The sequence below is a fragment of the Scyliorhinus canicula genome, chromosome 6 (assembly GCF_902713615.1).
Source record: "Scyliorhinus canicula chromosome 6, sScyCan1.1, whole genome shotgun sequence".
Classification (NCBI taxonomy): Eukaryota; Metazoa; Chordata; class Chondrichthyes; order Carcharhiniformes; family Scyliorhinidae; genus Scyliorhinus; species Scyliorhinus canicula.
In genome coordinates, this window is record NC_052151.1 from 115,135,858 (window position 1) to 115,155,614 (window position 19,757).

Sequence of the window (19,757 nt, forward strand, 5' to 3'; positions counted from 1 at the left end):
CCCCCCCCCCCCCCCCCCCCACCCCCCGGGCATTTAAGGGGGAGGGATGGTTGTGACTAGGGGGCACCCTCATGGCACTTACCCTGGCAGACCTGGTGAGGTCGTGTAGCTTCTTTCGGCACTGCTCTGCTGAGCGAGGGGTCTGCCCCACAGCACTGACGGCAGCAGCCACGTCACGCCAGGCCTGGCGTACCGTGCTGGCAGGTTGGCGATGCCCTCTCCGCGGGCGGATGATGCCCCTCCTCTGCTCCACGGCATCGAGCAGCGCCTCGACGTCTGCATCAATAAAGCGAGGAGCAGCTCGCCTAGGCTCCGACATCCTGCCCGACAGATTCTGTGGTCGCCCGCGCCTTTTTACGGCGTCGGGCGGCGTCACATGGGCGGGTTCGTGTCGTCGTCGCGTTCCGTCGTCATCACGCACGTAATTGACGCGGCCGCGCTGCTAGCCCATTTCCAGGAAGTGAATCGGTCGGGAAATAAAGCCTTCGCGACCGTCGTAAAACGGTCCCGATTTTTACGACCGTTTGCCGACTTTCCGCGGGTGCGGAGAATTTCGCCCTTGGTGCCTCCAGGTAAATGTTACAACTGTAATTCAGGTCACTGCCACAGTCTGGTCTTCTCTCTAGCTTCCAGACAGGAGCCTTTTTTTCTTGTGGGAGGAGGGGGGGGGGGGGGGGGGGGGTGGGGGATGGGGGAGGAGGGAAGAAGTGTCTCACTGTTTAGGGGTCCATTAGTTAGTGGATCCAGGGGTGAGGGGTTCTTTGCAATGCCGGGGGGGAGAAGAGATGTTGGCCGGCCGCAGGACTTCGCTATTTGGCCGCCTGCTCAAAATGACTGCCCGGCAGCGTCGCCATTCATAAAATTCTCAGACTTTTGTATCTCCTGCCCGATGGAAGAAGTTGGAAGAGAGAATAACCAGGGTGAGAGGGGCCTTTGATCATGCTGCCTACTTTCCCAAGGCAGTGGGAGGTGTAGATATGCTACGAGTATTGTGCTGTATGTTACAGATAAATCGAACTCTCTATGAACTGGCATTTTTGATCAACCAGAACCACCTATTCCCTGCATATGCCAAATAACAACAGGGAACCGGGTTCAATTCCGGCCTTGGGTGACTGTGGGGAGTTTGCACATTCTCCCAGCGTCTATGTGGCTTTCCTCTGGGTTGTGCGGTTTCTTCCTACAGTCCAAAGATGTGCCGGTTAGGTCGACTGACCATGCTAAAATTTCCCGTTCGTGTCCAAAGATGGGCAAGTTAGGTGGGGTTACAGGGATAGGGCAGGTGAGTGGGCAGAGGTAAGGTACTCTTTCAGAGGGTCGGTGCAGACTCGATGGGCTGAATAGCCTCCATCTGGGCTGTAGTGATTCTATTAAAAAGATTTTATTCGGGGGAAGGTAGCCGGGGGGAGGGGGGCTACGGGCTCGGTATGGGGGTTTGATGGCAAGCCAAGGCCCAAAACCAAACTATAAATAAATGCCTATAAACATGTGCCTCGGCCATATTGGGGAATGTAAAATATGTATGCTGGCTAAAGGGGGCGGCCACAATTATTGTTATGAAGGTGCTTACCTGTAAATATTCATGTTAAATTTTTGTGTTTTCCTTTTTTTTTTCTCTCTCTCTCTAATAACTTGTAATTTGTCATATATAAAATATGAAAACTCAATAAAAAAACATTTATAAAAAAAAAAAGATTTTATTGCAATCCCTCCCCTCCCATCAAAATAATCTTCTTCTTGGATGTTGTTGATGCATTTCATCATGATATCAATTTAGTTTTGGCAAGTCACTCCTGATTAGGTGTCGTGGAGGGTTCTATCTCCTAGCTTTAAATGTTCCTGGAGATATAGGTTTGTTCTCAGGAGGTCCATCAGTGATGTTGGGCGCCCACTGAATATGGGACACAATGGTGGTCTATCCACCATTCAAGTACCGAAAGTGGATAACGACTTAAAACACTTGGGTGCATAATTAATGAGGTCAGGAACAGGATTTGATGCACTGTCCTGCCAGCCTCCGGAGTGGAATAAACAACACTTTCCTGCCCAAGCCATGTCATTAAAAAATCAAAATGAGGGAATTACGCCCAATATTTCAGTCATGTTACATTATTCCATGACAGGTAAACAAAGACGCCAGTGGATACCCAAGAAAAAGAATATAGCGATCTATGCTCAGCATCCTTTTGTCTATTATCGCTTCTCTGTGAGTTGTCAGCCTGACTCAGATATGAGGACGGTCAGAAAGTTGTGAGTTTAAGGGTGTTTTTCTTTCTCTACTCAAGATTGCAGGCAACCTTCAAAGGCTAGCCACCCTTGTTCAAAAAATGGGTGGTTGACAGTTAAAAAATCAGGAATGGGGAAGGTAAGGTGTTCCCTTGGTTATCTTATTAATACATCCTGAAGCAGTTTTCAGTGGAGCCTGTGAAAGGGGGAGCAGCTCTTCCAGTTTCTGCACGAGGAGTGCTTAGCTAGGCAAATCATGATCTTTTGTCATTTATGGACTTGGTTTGCAATTCTCTGGTACAAACATGCAACACGGGCACCATGCACACTTTGTCCATTGTTATGAGGCATTGAGAATCTTAGGTCAGCAGTCCTTCAAGGGGCCATAGATGATTGCTCAAAAAAAAAGCGTAAATACTTTTCTGGGAGTATTTCTATGGGTCCACGTATGGATAGATAGATTTTTGATCAACAAGGGGATCAAGGGTTATGGGGAGAAGGCAGGAGAATGGGGATGAGAAAAATATCAATCATGAATGAATGGCGGAGCAGACTCAATGGGCCGAGTGGCCTAATTCTGCTCTTATGGGTCCACAGTGAAAAAAAGTACTCCTGCTAGCTCAACAAAAATATGCTTATCACTGCAAGCTCTCACCATCCCACAGCCAGCAAGCTGCATTAATGCTTTTTGTACGGCTTGTATTAGGCTCAAAACGGTTCTGCCATCCTCCCTGCCACGCCAGGTTTGGGCAGCTAACATATTAAATTTGGGTGGAAATTGAAGATTGGACATCTTGTAAAATGTGGAAGACTCAGAAATAAATGCAAGTCTATTCCTTTTTCCTGATATCAGGTCATTAATATTTATAAAACATATTAAATTACACCTCCAACACCTTATTTGCAAATCCATCAAGACAAAAGCAAAGTCTAAATCATAAGGAGAGCAAAAAGAATCTCTAAGTATTTGAACACTTTGCTGAAACTTATATACAAGTTTCAAGACAAGAATACACTTTGACTTCACATATGAGTTGACTGACCAAACCTGCAAGCCAAATATAGTCAGCTCTGTGACTAGCAATACATCAGATCTCAAATATTCATTCTTGGCATTAGGGAGCCTTGCTTTACCTTGCGCGAGCAGCTTCCACTGCAAGAGCCAGCAGGTTTTTCTCTCCTGAGCATGAACATTTGGTGATGGCATCAAGACATTGTTCCACCTCTGCACGATTTCTGGATGCTTTTAGCTAAGTCGAAGAAAGATATTCTTTGAATCAAGCACATTGCTTACTGAACCATAGTATTAATCCGATTAACAGAAATAAAAAAAGAGGAAACATTTTTTACTTCTTTCCACCAGTTTTCTACTTGGTCTAAATATGCATGTTACAATTTAGCATTATTGCTTGGCAACTGTAAAATAAAAGTAATATTTCCACAGGGGAATCCTAACCTTCCACAGAAATCTCAGAAAAAATGTATAAACCTTTTATTTTATTTTGCTTTGGTTTCTGCAGATCTTCCAAACTCTTACCATAATCTTAATTGAAGATCTCCGCAGAAATTAAAGAAACCATAACATTATAATGAATGTCAGTACAATTACTATGTTGTAGCTCTACTGGATACAACAACTGTGGAAACAACTTACCTTTTCCAGTTTTGCTATCTGTTGATTACGCACAGCAGTGTTATCAATAACCAACACATCAACAGTTTCCTCTTTCTCCAGGCGATACTTATTTACTCCTACTATTACCGTTGCACCTAATAAATAATGTGGGAAAGATACGCCATATTTAATTACTGCTCATTAAAGCACCATTAGTATTTTATTTGAAGATAATATCCCTCATCTGATGTAAAGTTTTCAAATTATAAAGAGTTCTTACAGCAGATTGCAAAGCCGCAAATGTATCCTATCACAACAGATTTTGAGGCTAAAATTTATGATTTAAATACCGTACAAGCAAATTTATTCTCAGATGACATAGTTTGGCTCTTAGCAGCATTTTAAATTAAAAAGGCACTGAGGCTTCGGGATTTCAGACTCCAGCTAAACGAAGTACCAACTGAAACATTTAAATTCAAAGAATTTATTAACCATAACAGTAAATATTTTATCAATGCTAACAAACATCCCCCACATCTCTAGGCTTCCTTTGTATTAACTTTACAGATAGGTTCATACAATTAGTAGCAGTCAAGATACAAATTACAAAAACACTGGAGGGATTAAATATTTTACAATTTACATGATACAGCACCTTAAATGTAATAAAAAGTTCCAAGGCTCTTCACAAAGGAGTTATCAAACAAAACCTACACTAACCTACACACAGATATTATGACAGATGACTAAAAGCTTGGTCAAAGGCTTAAAGGAGCATCTTGAAGGAAGCCAGAAATTTCAGAACTTAGGGTTTGGGCAGCTGAAAGGGTGGAGAGATTAATATTTGGGATGTGTAAAAGACCAGAATTGGAGGAGCAGGGATCCCAAAGGTTTGTGATGCAGAAATGCAAATAAACATATGTTCAGAGTAGAGCACAATACTGATTTCAACAGCAACATGATGAGATACAGGGAGAAAAAAAGATAAGTTCAAGGTCTATATCCAAAAGTAGGAACCTCATTGAGATAAAATATATTTATATAGATATAGAAGATTTGAATTTATCCATTAAAAGTTTCTGAAAATTAAACAACATTTTAGGAAAAATCTTTGTTTAGGGGGTGACGGCGTTTGGTATTCTCTGCCAGGCAGGTTGTTAGGAGTCTCAAACATTTATATTGCTAGAAATGGAATATTACTGTGCAGGAGCAGTGTACAACAGGAATGAGTTTTGACAAATGTCCTTTTTGCACATTTTTTCCCATTTTAGACTCTGTCACAGAATCCCAATGTGCTCGCTCTTGTCATTTGGTATTATTCCCACAGCCACATTTATTCTCTTTTTGTCTTATTCTCTGACATGTGCACAGACAGACTTTATCATAAAAATTGGAGAAAGGAAACAAACTCACTACCGTCTACATGCCATCTATGTTACATGCCTCGCAGACGTGAACAACTATTGATAAGCTAATTGAATTTGAGATGTGTATAGATAGGATATTCTACATATGCGTATGTTGAAAATATCTGGAGAAAAGCAGAAATTAGTGCATATCAAAGGAGGTTCCAATACTTCAGCCACATCAATAGAGCAGATAGTGGGCAACCACAATTATTGAAGAGGAAGTTGATGGAAAACATAGCAGAGGAGAAAATGGATGATGGATATAATGCACCGGATGCAGTTGGCTTATGTGGAACATGTAAGGAGCAATACAGGACAGATAGAGGTGGAGATCCATGACAGTCTACTTTCTGTGACGATGACAACATCAATCAAACCATGACTGTCACATTACACAAACTCTAACTTGCCCAAAATTATATTATCCTCATCTTGTCCTGCTTGCCAGTCATCCCAATGCTCAAGTCCTATATAAGATCCCTCAATTCTAATGTCGCAAAGCTAAGATCCTGTCCTCATTTACAAATCCCTCCACAGGTGGAGTGTCACTGTAATATTCTCCACCTATTCGCCCCTTCCATACAAACAGTGGCCGGGATTCTCCCCTACCCGGCGGGGTGGGGGGTCCCGACGTACCGGAGTGGCGAGAACCACTCCGGCGTCAGGCCTCCCCAAAGGTGCGGAATTCTCCACACCTTTAGGGGCTAGGCCCGTGCCTGAGTGGCTTCCGCTCCGCTGACCGACGCGAACGATGCCCCCACGGCACAGGCCCGCCCGCCGATCGATGGGCCCCGATCGCAGACCAGGCCACCGTGGGGGCACCCCCCAGGGTCAGATCACCCCGTGCCCCCCCCGCAGGACCCGCTCACGCCGCCTGCTCCCGCCGGCACCAGAGGTGGTTTAAACCACGTTGGCGGGAGAGGCCTGACAGCAGCTGGACTTCAGCCCAACACGGGCCGGAGAATCAACTGGCTCGGGGGGCCTGCCGACCGGCGCGATTCCCGCCCCCGCTGATTCCTGGGTGGCGGAGAATTCAAGCCACGGCGGGGCGGGATTAACGCCGGCCCCGGGCGATTCCCCGACCCTGCGGGAGGTCGGAGAATTCTGCCCCTTTTGTCCATCCCCACTCCCTTAACTCCATCATCCCAAACCCACAATTTCTACCACTTGGAAGGACAAAGGCAGCAGATGCATGGGAACACCACCACTTACAAGTTCCTTTCCAAGCTGCACACCATCCTGACTTGGAACCATATCAGCATTTCTTCACTGTTGCTGGGTTAAATCCTGGATTTCCCTTCCTAACAGCACAGTGCATGTTCCTACACACAGACTAGGGTGGTTAAAGAAAGCAAGTAAGGGCAATTAGGGATGGGCAATAAATATTGGCCAGTAACATCCACATCCCATGAAAGATTTAAAAAAACAGTAGAAGAGCCTTCAGTTAATTCATCCCTACTTTTAATTCCTCCCTAAACTTCTGTGTCTTTCAAAATTTCAAGATTGTAGCTCTGCCCAAACTGAATGAATATACTCTTTTTTTAAGAAAAGGCCTGGACATCCTCAGAAAGAAATCCACATGTATACAATAAATATATTACAACCAAACCTTATGGAGCATTTTTGGAACACTATCATTAATCAATCAGTGAGCTGCTGTTTTAATTCTACAAAGCTGATATACCACCAACAAACCCAGTAGTTATGCCAATAATATTACTTATAATGTTTTGGTGTATTTCAAGATTTAATAGAACTCAGCTGATTTGGATCAAGTCATGTGAACGCTTGACAGATTACTCTGGTGATTTAGTTTATGGGAAAATCTTAATTTTAAATGGCTAAAATGACTTTAATTGATGTGCTTGCACTGGGCTTTTAAATGGCTAAAATTACTTTAATTGATGTGCTTGCACTGGGCTTGGAGTATTGCTTCACGATGTACAATACTGCCTTTTCCCAAGTTGTTAAATGAGAGAATGGGAACTGTTTATTGCTCAGGTTATTCTGTACGACAGCAAAATCAATGATTAGACCTTAATTTTACCAACAACATAGGGTGCACTTCCCCCAAAAGGGAACAAAGTTCCCCAGCAAGCACATTTAGCTAAATGTTTCCCGGTGCTTGTAGTGTCAAGAAACACATTGCTATTCAATGCGTCTCGCATTGTATAAGAGGCCTGAACGGGACGCGCGGCAAAGGCCACATATAGCCCCCGTTTTGTAGCAAGAGACCGGGATGCCATTTTTAAGCATTGGTGAGATGCCTAACTTCCGACAAATCGAGAAATTATCAATGTTCTCCAATATTTATATGTTTACAACACTAAGACTAGAATTTAATCCATCTACTGAACCAAACATGGATTTCAATCCTTACAATTTGCTGGAGCGACTCGACAGTACAGCAAGATGGTCAAGGATCCTGGGCGGTACAGTGGTTAGCACTGCTGCCTCACAGTGCCAGGGACCAGGGTTCAATTCCAGATGACTGTCTGTACATTCTTTCCATGTCTGCGTGGGTTTCCTCCGGGTGCTCCAATTTCCTCCCACAGTCCAAAGATGTACAGGTTAGGTGGTTTGGCCATGCTAAATTGCCCCTTAGTGTCCAAAAGGTAAGGCGAGGTTACTGGGTTACAGGGGTACGGTGGAGCTTGTGTCCAGATAGATGTTCATTTGGAGGGTCAGTGCAGACTCAATGGGCCGATTGGCCTCCTTCTACACTGTCGGAATTCCACGAACACTCTGTTACATGGAATATTGCAAATTGTGAATCTCACTTTTCCAAGCTGATTGAAAACCCCCAAAAAATCAATTGCATTTGCTGTGATAATTAATGTCTACTACATCCAATAAAGTGAAAGTTATACTAGAAAATAGCTTTAGTTACAACTTGTGTTTTACCTATTCCTAAGTCCCAAACAAAAAAAGAATCTCCAGAAACTAAATGTTTTAATACGCCTGTTCAGGTACATAGAGGGAGAATCCAGAATGTCCAATTCACCTAACAAGCATGTCTTTCGGGACTTGTGGGAGGAAATCGGAGCACCCGGAGGAAACCCACGCAGCCACGGGGAGAATGTGCAGACTCCATACAGACAGTGACCCAAGCCGGGAATGAAACCTGGGACCCTGGCGCTGTGAAGCCATTGTACGAACCACTGTGCTACCGTGCTGCCCTATTTCGTCTGAAGAAAACACCTGTGTGACAGATTCATCCCGTGTGAACAACAAAGAAAGATCACCTAGAGATACTGCATGCATGAATATACCTGGAAAACATGCAGGGTGGGAACAGAGAAAAAAAAAACTTGTGCAGCACATCAGGTGAGTAAAGTTGATTAAGAAGCCCCTGTATCAAGGACAATAGTGCAGAAATAGGAAAATCATGTAAATAAAAATGGCAAAGTAATTTAAACATTAGTTAGTGGTTACAAACACTTACTAATGCAGTACATAATTTTAAGGTTTAAGACTGGAGTAGAGAGTTGGCATACTGGCAGTTCACATTCTGGGTTTGAATCAGGATCAAATTTGGGCAGAGCTACGATCTTGAAATTTCCTTGCAGGATTACAGTTATGTCAGGCACTGATCCTTATTTGGAGCCCCTTTAACATGGGACCACTAGAATAGCCAGTGCAGGAAAATAAATTTGCCATCAGATACAGGAGGGATGGCCTCAAGGTTGATGCTGGGACATTTTGTTAGGGTAGATAAAAATATACATTTGCTGGAAGCGCCTGATGCTGACACCCTGGATGGGATTCTCTGATCCTAGGTCTAAGTGTTGAAGCCATCGTAAACGGCGGAGCGTTTTGCGACGGCATCATCTGGCCCCTAGGATCAGCGATCCTGCGCCGCACAGGGGGCCGGCATGTCACTGGAGAGCCTCACGCTGCTCCAGCTACTGATGCGGGCGACAGAACGGGCGCCACAGGTCCGCCCATGCGCGCTACGGCCGCGCGTGTTCGCGCATGCACGTGGGTTGCCTTCTCCACATTGGCCCCGATGCAACATGGCGGAGAGCTACTGGGGCCCGGCGCGGAGGAACACAGCCCCCCCCAGGATCGGGATAATCGCCAGGCGGGGGCGGAGTCTCATAGAACGACCCCCCCGACCGGTGCCACGCCGGATCGGCGTCGGGAGGTGTCGCACGAATCGCGCCCCCACACCCCTGCGATTCTCCAACCCGCTGTGGGGTCGGAGAATCCCACCCCCTATATCTCGAACATGCTCTTATCTCAGTAGAGTAGAAATATCCTTAATCTTAATTTTAAAACAACTTGAGTTTTATGTTAAAGTTTCTTTGCTTACAACAAACAAATATCATTGCCTGCTGGAAACCTGCTAAGTTTTAAAATTACAAACCTTTGAAGTTTACTTCAACATTGAATGAGTTGTAGCAGCTAATCAAGGGCAGAGCATGGCGTCAATACTTTGTGGTTGTGGCTTTGATAAAACTGGCAAATGATGGAGTCTTCTTCACAAAAAAAAGCTTTTCTCTTGTGGGTGAGTCCAGAGGGCATAATCTAAAAAGTGGTCATCCATTTAAGACAGATGAGGAGGATTTTTTCCTCTCAAGAGGGAATCCGTGGAATTCTTTACTGCAGAGACTTGTAGAGGCTGGGTTAAGTAAGTCCAAGGCTGAGACAGCCATTTTTAATCAGTATGGGAGTCAAGGGATATGGAGGTACAGCAGGAAAGTGGAGTTCAGGATTATATCAGCCATGATCTCATTAAACTGTGGAGCAGACTCAATGGCCCTACATCTGCTCCTGCATCTTGTGGTCAAAATCAGATACACGACAATGCAAGTTATTTTATTCCTTTTCCCATGAAAACATTGTTCTCCACTATCTTTTGCTAGGGTAGTTTCACAAGAACTGGAGTACCTCATCCAAGTAGCCATTTCCAATTGCAAACCCAACAAGGGTCAGTAAGGTATTCAACTGTAGAAAGTTTTTCCCACTCACACAGTTTCAGCAGAGGCCACTGCAAAGCATTAAGGGACAGGAAGCCCGGATGATTTCTGTTCCAAATAAACCGTAGGCTCTCTATTGTTAGCCTTGCTATTATCTGCGAGCTTAGCAAAGACTGAACAAACTTGCAGCCTGCCTGATCCATGTGGCTCAGCTACCCAGAAGAACTACATGTTTCTAATTATTTATCTAGCTTCAGTGAGGCATATGCAGCAATGTTCTTCTTACAACATGCAGCTTAACAAGGAGGTGCAACTGAAAAGCACTATTCATCAAACGCAAAGTCAGATATTAATATTAATCTTTGAAATTGCAAAGTAAAAATGTTTAAATGCCAAATACTTGTTCTCTCACAAATATACATCACAATTTGATTTTTTTTGTGTAATTTAAGTTTGAATGTATTACCAAGATTTCTTATCTCATACTTACATTCGCAAAGGAACAACTCAATGTTCAGTTAACTTTGTTAAATATTAATTAATGTAGAGGCTAAATGTGTCAAAGTCCTGTCCATTTAGCCCACATAGAGGTCCCTCCTGTGCTTGGGAAACTCATGCCTAACAGAGATAGCTGCCTGAGGCAGGGGCCTTCTATGGGTAAAGATCATGCATGCCCTAAATACCAACATCCCTCCCTGTTTCCCCACTCCCGCTCATGCCACCCTCTCAGTCTCCGGCAAACCCACCTCACTTGCCTTACTCCTGGGGCTCAATCACCAATCTTCTGTGCGAGCTTTCTGTCGTACCAGCAGTGGCCAACGTTTCCAATAGCTATGCGTAGTAATATCAGTACTGGAATACTACTGGTCTCGGATTGGCCAGCAGCTCTCTGGGGCAGGAACTTCCTCCAGTGGATAAGGACTCTGATTCCGACTAGATTAAGTACCTGAATGGCGCTAACGCAAGTCGGGATGGAGAGGGGTGGGAGATGCAGACTTGCACCAGCAGGGTTCCCAACTGCTCTCTGGTCAGTGTACAAGTCCACTGCTACAAGCATTCATTCCCATCCTGCATTTCAATGCAGCAGAAATTGGAGACATTGGTGTGATATGCAAGTAATGCATATTACAAACACTGAAATATAATACTTTTTTTTGTTAACAGAATCCAATCCAAAACAGCATTAAACCAAACTTATAGTTACAAGATTATTAGTACTAATAATTTCCTATCTTTTAATACAGTGTCCATTTATTTCCATTGAAACAATTTAATAAAAACTATGATGATATGGCACAATTTATAACTCAATTACTTTGAGTTTGTGCTGTTACCAAAAATTCTAAAACTAAAAATTGATCTTTTTAAAAAGACAAAAACAATATCCGGTCTATTGTAATAAAGCTCATTTTTATCCTTTCATTCACCATTTCTTTCAGCATCAATTAACGGTTGTTGTTTTGTTTACCAGAATCAATCCTTGCTTGGTTTCTAGCTGCACACTCTTCAATACGAAGTTTTGGGATACCATCGGCTACCGCTTTAGCCATACCACCCATTTCTTCAATCTCATTGATAAGCTAAAATTAAACATAATTACATTTTAGTCTAGATTGCAGGAAACAATATTTTCATTTGACTGTAATGCTGCACTGGATTCAATTGTTGATAGAAAGTAGGTTAGGTTAAGGAGGCAATTTGAAGGGAGGGGAAAACTCGTAAGTGGTTATGTAACCTAGGCTTTACTTTATGAACAGTTGAAGAGAAAAAAGGAATCAAATATAAAAAGATGTTGGACTGAAAATCAGCCATCTTTATTGGGATGAAAAGAGACCTAGCTCAGACTGACTGGTTGGAAAACAAAAGGTAGATCAAAAAGCAGATCACCAAAGATATATTTAAATCAGAGATGAAGAAGGAACAGTGAAATATATTTGAAAAAGACCAGTGTTTCATGAATAAAGATATAAGTTAGCTCGGGACATAATATAGAAAGGGTATAACAGAGGCGATGACCATAAATCTTTAAAAACACTCCAGAATCAGAAATTGTCCCAAAGGACTGGAAGGTGACAAATGCTTTTCATCATTGTTCAAGAAAGTAATGTCTGGAAATTACTGACCAATTAGTCTATCCCTGTTGTGAGTAATTTAAAAAAAAAATCATATTAGAAGAAATTAGTGAACACTTAGAAAAGATTAGTCAGGGATATTCAGCATACATTTGTAAAGAACAGACTGATTGATTGGTATGAAGCCATGTTTCCCACCTCTATTTACCTTTTCAAAGCCACCAGACTCCTTGTATAACATCCAACATGAACAACTTGCTTGTCGTACCTTCAACAAAGTAACTTCCCAAAACCCTTCACACAAGTATGAGACAAAGCCACAGAAGATGATATTAGTGCCCAAAAGCTGAGTCATTGGCTTAAAGCAACTAACTGGCTATCACATAGAAGACAGAGGGTGGTGGTGGATGGAAAATGTTCAGACTGGATACCAGTTACCAGCAGTGTACCACAGGGATCAGTGCTGGGTCCTCTGCTATTTGTGATTTTTATCAATGATTTGGAGGAGGGGGCTGAAGGGTGAGTCAGTAAATTTGCTGATGACACCAAGATTGATGAAGTAGTGGGTGAGGTGGAGGGCTGTTGGAGGCTGCAAAGAGACATTGATAGGATGCAGAGTTGGGCCGAAAAATGGCAGATGGAGTTTAACCCTGATAAGTGCGAGGTGATTAATTTTGGTAGAAAAAAATTTGAATGCGGATTACAGGGTCAACGGCAGGGTTCTGAGGAATGTGGAGGAACAGAGAGATCTTGGGGTTCATATCCACAGATCTCTGAAGGTTGCCACTCAAGTGGATAAAGCCGTGAAGAAGGCCTATACTATAGTGTGTCAGCGTTTATTAACAGGGGGCTCGAGTTTAAGAGCCGCGGGGTTATGCTGCAACTACACATGACCCTGGTGAGACCACATTTGGAGTATTGTGTGCAGTTCTGGTCACCTCACTATAGGAAGGATGTGGAAGCATTGGAAAGGGTGCAAAGGAGATTTACCAGGGTGCTGCCTGGTTTGTAGGATAAGTGTTATGAGGAAAGGTTGAGGGAGCTAGGGATTTTCTCTTTAGAGCAGAGGAGGATGAGAGGCGACTTAATAGAGGTGTATAAGATGATGAGGGGGATAGATAGAGTGGACGTTCAGATACTATTTCCTCGGGTGGATGTAGCTGTTACAAGGGGGCATAACTATAAGGTTCAGGGTGGGAGATATAGGAGGGATGTCCGAGGTAGGTTCTTTACTCAGAGAGAGGTTAGGGTGTGGAATAGACTGCCTGCTGTGATAGTGGAGTCAGACACTTTAGGAACTTTCAAGCGGTTATGGAGCACACCGGAATGACAGGGAGTGGGATAGCTTGATCTTGGTTTTGGACAATGCTCGACACAACATTGAGGGCCGAAGGGCCTGTTCTGTGCTGTACAGTTCTACATTCTATATAAAGCAACATCTTAAAAAAGAGGAGAATGATGCAGAGACACAGAAATTTAGGGTGGTAATTCAGACTTTAGGGCCCAGGCAGCTGAAGGTTCAGTGATCAATGGTCAAAGAAAATAAACTTGGCATATGCAAGAGGTCAGATTTGGAGGAGTACTAGATCTTGTTTGGGGGGTGGGGGGGGGGGGGGGGGTGGGGGGAAAGAGAGGAGGCATGGGGTGTGATGGAAGGGTTTTAGAGCTTAAAAAGGGTTTCACAGATAGGGAGGGAGACTAGTTACTTGCGTAAATTGAGGTTGAGTGTATACAGGTAGAGGGCATTAATTGGAGGGTTACTTGAGCACATACAGACAGACACTGACACAGGAGTGGAGTGAAGCCAGGAAGTATGTACCTGTAGTTTCAATCTATAAATAAATCTATTTCAAGTAAAGACTGGTTCTGGTTTCTTTCTTCATTAACTGGCAATCGGAAATTTAAAAAACCCTTGGAGAGGTTTGAAGCATTTATCAGAATTTTAAAATCAAGGTATTGTTTGCTGGACCAGGAGACAACATAGATCAGCAAGTTTGGGTAAGTTCAAGTTGATAAAGTGACAAGGTGGGGGGCTAGGCAATACAGTGATGCCTTGAACTAACAAAGGCTTAGAGCAATAGATGAACTGAGGCAGAGGTGGAAGTAGGTACAAAGAACAAAGAAAACTACAAAAACAGGCCCTTCGGCCCTCCAAGCCTGCGCCGACCATGCTGCTCGTCTAAACTAAATTCTTCTACACTTCCGGGGTCCGTATCCCTCTATTCCCATCCTATTCATGCCCCTTAAACGTCACTATCATCCCTGCTTCCACCACCTCCTCCGGCAGCGAGTTCCAGGCATCCACTACCCTCTGTGTAAAAAACTTACCTCGTACATCTCCTCCAAATCTTGCCCCTCGCACCTTAAACCTATTCCCCCTAGTAATTGACCCCTCTACTCTGGGAAAAAGTCTCTGACTATCCACTCTGTCTATGCCCCTCAATTTTGTAGATCTATATCAGGTCGCCCCTCAACCTCCTTCATTCCAGTGAGAAGTAACCAAGTTTATTCAACCTCTCCTCATAGCTAATGCCCTCCATACCATTACCTCCAACATCCTGGTAAATCTCTTCTGCACCCTCTCTAAAACCTCCACATCCTTCTGGTCGTGTAGCGACCAGAATTGAACACTATACTCCAAGTGTGGCTTAACGAAGGTTCTATACAGCTGCAACATGACTTGCCAATTCTTATACTCAATGCCCCGACCAATAAAGGCAAGCATGCCGTATGCCTACTTGACTACCTTCTCCACCTGTGTTGCCCCTTTCAGTGACCTGTGGACATGTACATCAAGATCTCTCTGACTGTCAATACTCTTGAGGGTTCTACCATTCACTGTATATTCCCTACCTGTATTAGACCTTCCAAAATTCATTACCTCACATTTGTCCAGATTAAACTCCATCTGCCATCTCGCCGCCCACGTCTCCAAACTATCTAAATCTTGCTGTAGACTCTGACAGTTCTCAATCGGTATCCACAATTCCACCAACCTTTGTGTCGTCCGCAAACGTACTAATCAGACCAGTTACATTTCCTCCAAATCATTTATATATACTACGAACAGCAAAGGTCCCAGCATTGATCCCTGCGGAACACCACTAGACACAGCCCTCCAATCAGAAAAGCACCCTTCCATTGCTACTCTCTGCCTTCTACGACCTAGCCAGTTCTGTATCCACCTTGCCAACTCACCTCTGATCCCGTGTGACTTCACCTTTTGTACCAGTCAGCCATGAGGGACCTTGTCAAAGGCCTTACTGAAGTCCATATAGACAACATCCACTGCCCTACCTGCATCAATCATCTTTGTCACCTACTCAAAAAACTCTATCAAGTTAGTGAGGCACGACCTCCCCTTCACGAAACCGTGCTGCCTCTCGCTCATACGTCCACTTGCTTCCAAATGGGAGTAGATCCTGTCTCGAAGAATTCTCTCCAGTAATTTCCCTACCACTGACGCAAGGCTCACTGGCCTGTAGTTCCTGGATTATCCTTGCTCCCCTTCTTAAACACAAGAACAACATTGGCTATTCTCCTATCCTTTGGGACATCACCTAAAGACGCCCAACACTTCGTCTTTTTGGATCTCAATGTGACCCAGGCTATCTACATACCCTTCTCCAGACTCAACATCCACTAATTCCTTCTCTTTGGTGAATGCTGATGTAAAGTATTCACTTAGTACCTCGCCCATTTATTCTGACTCCACACATAGATTCCCTTCCGTCCTTCAGTGGGCCAACCCTTTTCTTGGCTACCCTTTTGCTTTTTATGTACGTGTAAAAAGCCTTGGGATTTTCCTTAACCCTATTTGCCAATGACTTTTTGTGACCCCTTTTAGCCCTCCTGACTCCTTGCTTAAGTTCTTGCTTAAGTTATGGTAGTGTTACAGAAGTTTAAGATGTCAGTCTTTGTGATGATGAGAATACTGGATTTAGCTCAGAGTCCATCAGGATGCCATAGTTAGAATGGTTTAACCTAGCTTAAGACAATAGTACGGGAGACAGATACCTAGGGAATGGAAGCTGTAGTGATCTTCAGTCTTCCCAATTAAGAGGAAATTGCTGCTCAGTTACTAATTATTAAGCAATGTGGCGACTCAAGAGGCAGTGGAAGGTCAGTACTGGTGGTGAAGTACACCTGGGTGTTGTCAACCTACATCCAGCCTCAAATAAGTTTTTAAATATTCTCCAGATAAACACGGGCATATCAAAAGTACTACGTCTTGTTTGGGCTGAACGTCTAACACCTCTAATACAAAAGACTGCCTACTTCCACAATTTTTTTTACCTTCACCTCAGCTCATAGACCTTTGCAATGCCCATTTATACCTTCTTCACTCAATTACTCCATTGATCTCCTGGCCAGCCTCAAATATTCTATCCCTCATAAACATCACTTACCAAACCTCTGTTACCGGTGTCTATTCTGCTCCACGTTATGTCTGCCCATCATACCTGCCTTCACTAATGTTCAAATATTGCAAATTTAAAATGTTCAGTTTTACATTTAAATCATTCCATTTCCTTGTCCCTACCCATATCATTTCTCCAGTCCAACTATCCATGCCCCTGCAGAACATGGGCAGCACGGTAGCACAGTGGTTAGCACAGTTGTTTCACAGCTCCAGGATCCCAGTTTCAATTCCAGGCTGGGTCACTGTCTGTGCGGAGCCTGCACGTTCTCTCTTTGTGTGCGTGGGTTTTCTCCGGGTGCTCCGGTTTCCTCCCACAATCTAAAGATGTGAGGGTTAAGTGGATTGGCCATACTAAATTGCCCTTAGTGTACATAAAAGGTTAAGTGGGGGTTACTGGGACAGGGTAAATATGTGGGCTTGAGTAGGGTGCTCTTTGTAAGGGCGGGTGCAGACTCGATGGGCCGAATAGCCTCCTTCTGCACTGCAAATTCTATGATTCTATGAACTCTATTACTACACTTTCTTGAGTATCTTGCCTTCACCTATATCGCTGTGCCCTTTTTCTATTGGTATATGGTTAGACTCGGCAAGTGAAAATAATATTAAAACAGATACCTTATCCCTTGAGTCTTCATTAACAAAATTAATAGCAGGAAGGCTGAAATGAATCAATGTTTGGAAAAAATTGAATCAACTGATGAAATAAGGTACTTATTACTGTTGTAAATGTCATGATTTTAAAAATGTAATTCAAGGGATGTAGCTTCGCTGGCCAGCCCAGCATGTATTGCCTATCACTATTGCCCTCGAAAAGCTGGTGGTGAGCTGCCTTCTAACTGCTGCAGTTCATGTACGCCAGCAGTGTAGGGAGGGAGTTCCAGGATTTTGACCCAGCAAACAGTGAAAGAACAACGATATGTCTGTTTCCAAGTCAGGATGGTGAGGGTCTCAGAGGGGAGATTCCAAGTGGTGGTGTTCCTATGTATCTACTGCCTTTGTCCTTCTTGATGGTAGTTGTCGTGGATTTGTAAGATCCTGTCTAAGGAGCCTTGATACATTCCTGCAGTGTATCTGGAAGAGGTTACACACTTCTGCTACTGTGTATCAGGGGTAGAGGGAGTGAATATTTGTGGATGGGATGCAGGCTTGGGATGACAATGTTTTCCAGAGTACTGTACTTGGAAAATAATATACACACAGTCTACTAAACTAATGGGAGGGCTGGTCTGAATCAGAGTGCTATAGCATGTCAATGCAATTGATATAATGAACAGGTTTGAGGAATTGAGTCTTCTTTAGTGTAGTGAAAGATGCTCATGTGGTTGTCATGGCATTATTGCCTGAGTCAGAAGGTTGTGGGATAAACATAGAACATACAGTGCAGAAGGCGGCCATTCGGCCCAAGGAGTCTGCATTGACCCACTTAAGTCCTCACTTCCACCCTATCCCCGTAACCCAATAACCCCCCCTAACCTTTTTTTGGTCACTAAGGGCAATTTATCACGGCCAATCGACCTAACCTACACGTCTTTGGACTGTGGGAGGAAACCAGTGCACCTGAGGAAACCCACGCAGACACGAGGAGAATGTGCAGACTCCTCACAGACAGTGACCCAGCGGGGAATCGAACCTGGGACCCTGGCGCTGTGAAGCCACGGTGCTATCCACTTGTGCTACCGGGCTGCCCTTAAAGCCACACTTCAAAGACCTGAGCACCAAATCTATACTGATATTTGAATTCTAAGTGCGTGCTGCAATGTTGAAAGTGTTCTGCGCGATTTACTGGCCACGCTGCACTGAAAGGCAGCGTGCTACGGTGCAATGACGGGAAACTGCCTCTCAGGATCTAAACGGTTTGCCACGCCTTGCAGGATTTAACACGATCTTGCGAAATGTTGTGAAGCCCACCCATTGTGGGCAGGATCTCTTTTTGGCAAATCTGCATATTAGAGAGAGAATATGCAGTTCCTTGAGTAAACTAAGGCATTGGGATCTATCCCCTTCACCTTGGAGACCCAAGGCAATACCGTTCAGCACAAACGGGGATTAAACAGAATGGCACTTGTGGGGATCTCCCAGAGGATTGGAGGGCCCGATGATGCATGTCCTCTGGGCAGGGTGGTACCCTGGCACTGCTGGTGTCACCTGGACACCTTGACAGTGCCAGTCTAACACTGGCCATCCCAAGGTGCTCAGGTGGCACTGCCAGCTGGCATGGGGCACTGCCAAGATGCCAGGCTGGCACTGCCCAAATACCAAGCTGGCATTTCTTGTGCGGCGATCAGGCGTAGGGGTGCCTGAGAACCCTTTATAGTGATTTGGGATTGGTGATTTGGGACCTCAGCCGCATGTTCCATGCTGAGGCCCCGTATCTAACCGGATGCACATTAGGTAGCGCTGTGTTTCTCGGCGTTGTGAGCAGCGGGAAATGCGGCTAAACATGTTCGCTATGGGGCATAGTTCCCATTTGGTTAAATCATGCCCATTATCTTTCATATGGAACATAAAGTGTGCCTTTCTTCTCAGGTGGATGCAAAAGACTTGGAAGTCAGACAGAGCTAAAGTTTAGCGTTGATTAGTTTCAGATAAATTTCTAGTCAATAAGCCTGATAAATCAGGATAGCATGGTGTAATTTATTAATTTATGTTAGAAAAGCATTGCAAAACAGATTAAAATTGTAATGTTCACAAATTAAACATAAATCAGCAGTTTTATTTGTTTATTGTCTTATCTAACTTTTGTGTGTTGCATTTGTCATCCTGGAAGATGGGAGACATATATGTGATTGCGAAGGGGGAATTACGAGACCACAGTATCCAGTTCACTTAATACAGTAAGAGGTGGTTAACAATCCTTGGTCCTGCCACTGCATGACTAGAAATTGGACAGCAAAGGTAAACTCTTGTGTATAAGGGATGTGTGACTCTTTTACAAGAGAAACTAGTGATATTGAACAATATATTGTGCCGATCTGAAATTTCATAAAGCAAAGGATAAGGGAAAAAGAATGGAGAATTGGGATTTAAAATTAAAAGAAAATCGCTGTGCCTAATAAATCACTTTAATTTAAATGGCTTGGTCTTGTTTTC

At 43.9% G+C, this 19,757-nt stretch overlaps 1 protein-coding gene across 2 annotated transcripts in view; it reads right to left on the reverse strand.

The window, feature by feature from the left end:
• mut (methylmalonyl CoA mutase) overlaps nucleotides 1-19,757 on the reverse strand; it is a 63,768-nt gene that overhangs the window by 20,732 nt on the left and 23,279 nt on the right. For both annotated transcript variants that reach the window (XM_038799941.1, XM_038799942.1), the window contains 3 exons: nucleotides 11,641-11,752; nucleotides 3,881-3,996; nucleotides 3,361-3,476 (listed from right to left, as the gene is read on the reverse strand). In XM_038799941.1, coding sequence (XP_038655869.1) covers nucleotides 3,361-3,476; nucleotides 3,881-3,996; nucleotides 11,641-11,752 — 344 coding nt within the window. The remainder of the gene's footprint in view (nucleotides 1-3,360; nucleotides 3,477-3,880; nucleotides 3,997-11,640; nucleotides 11,753-19,757) is intronic.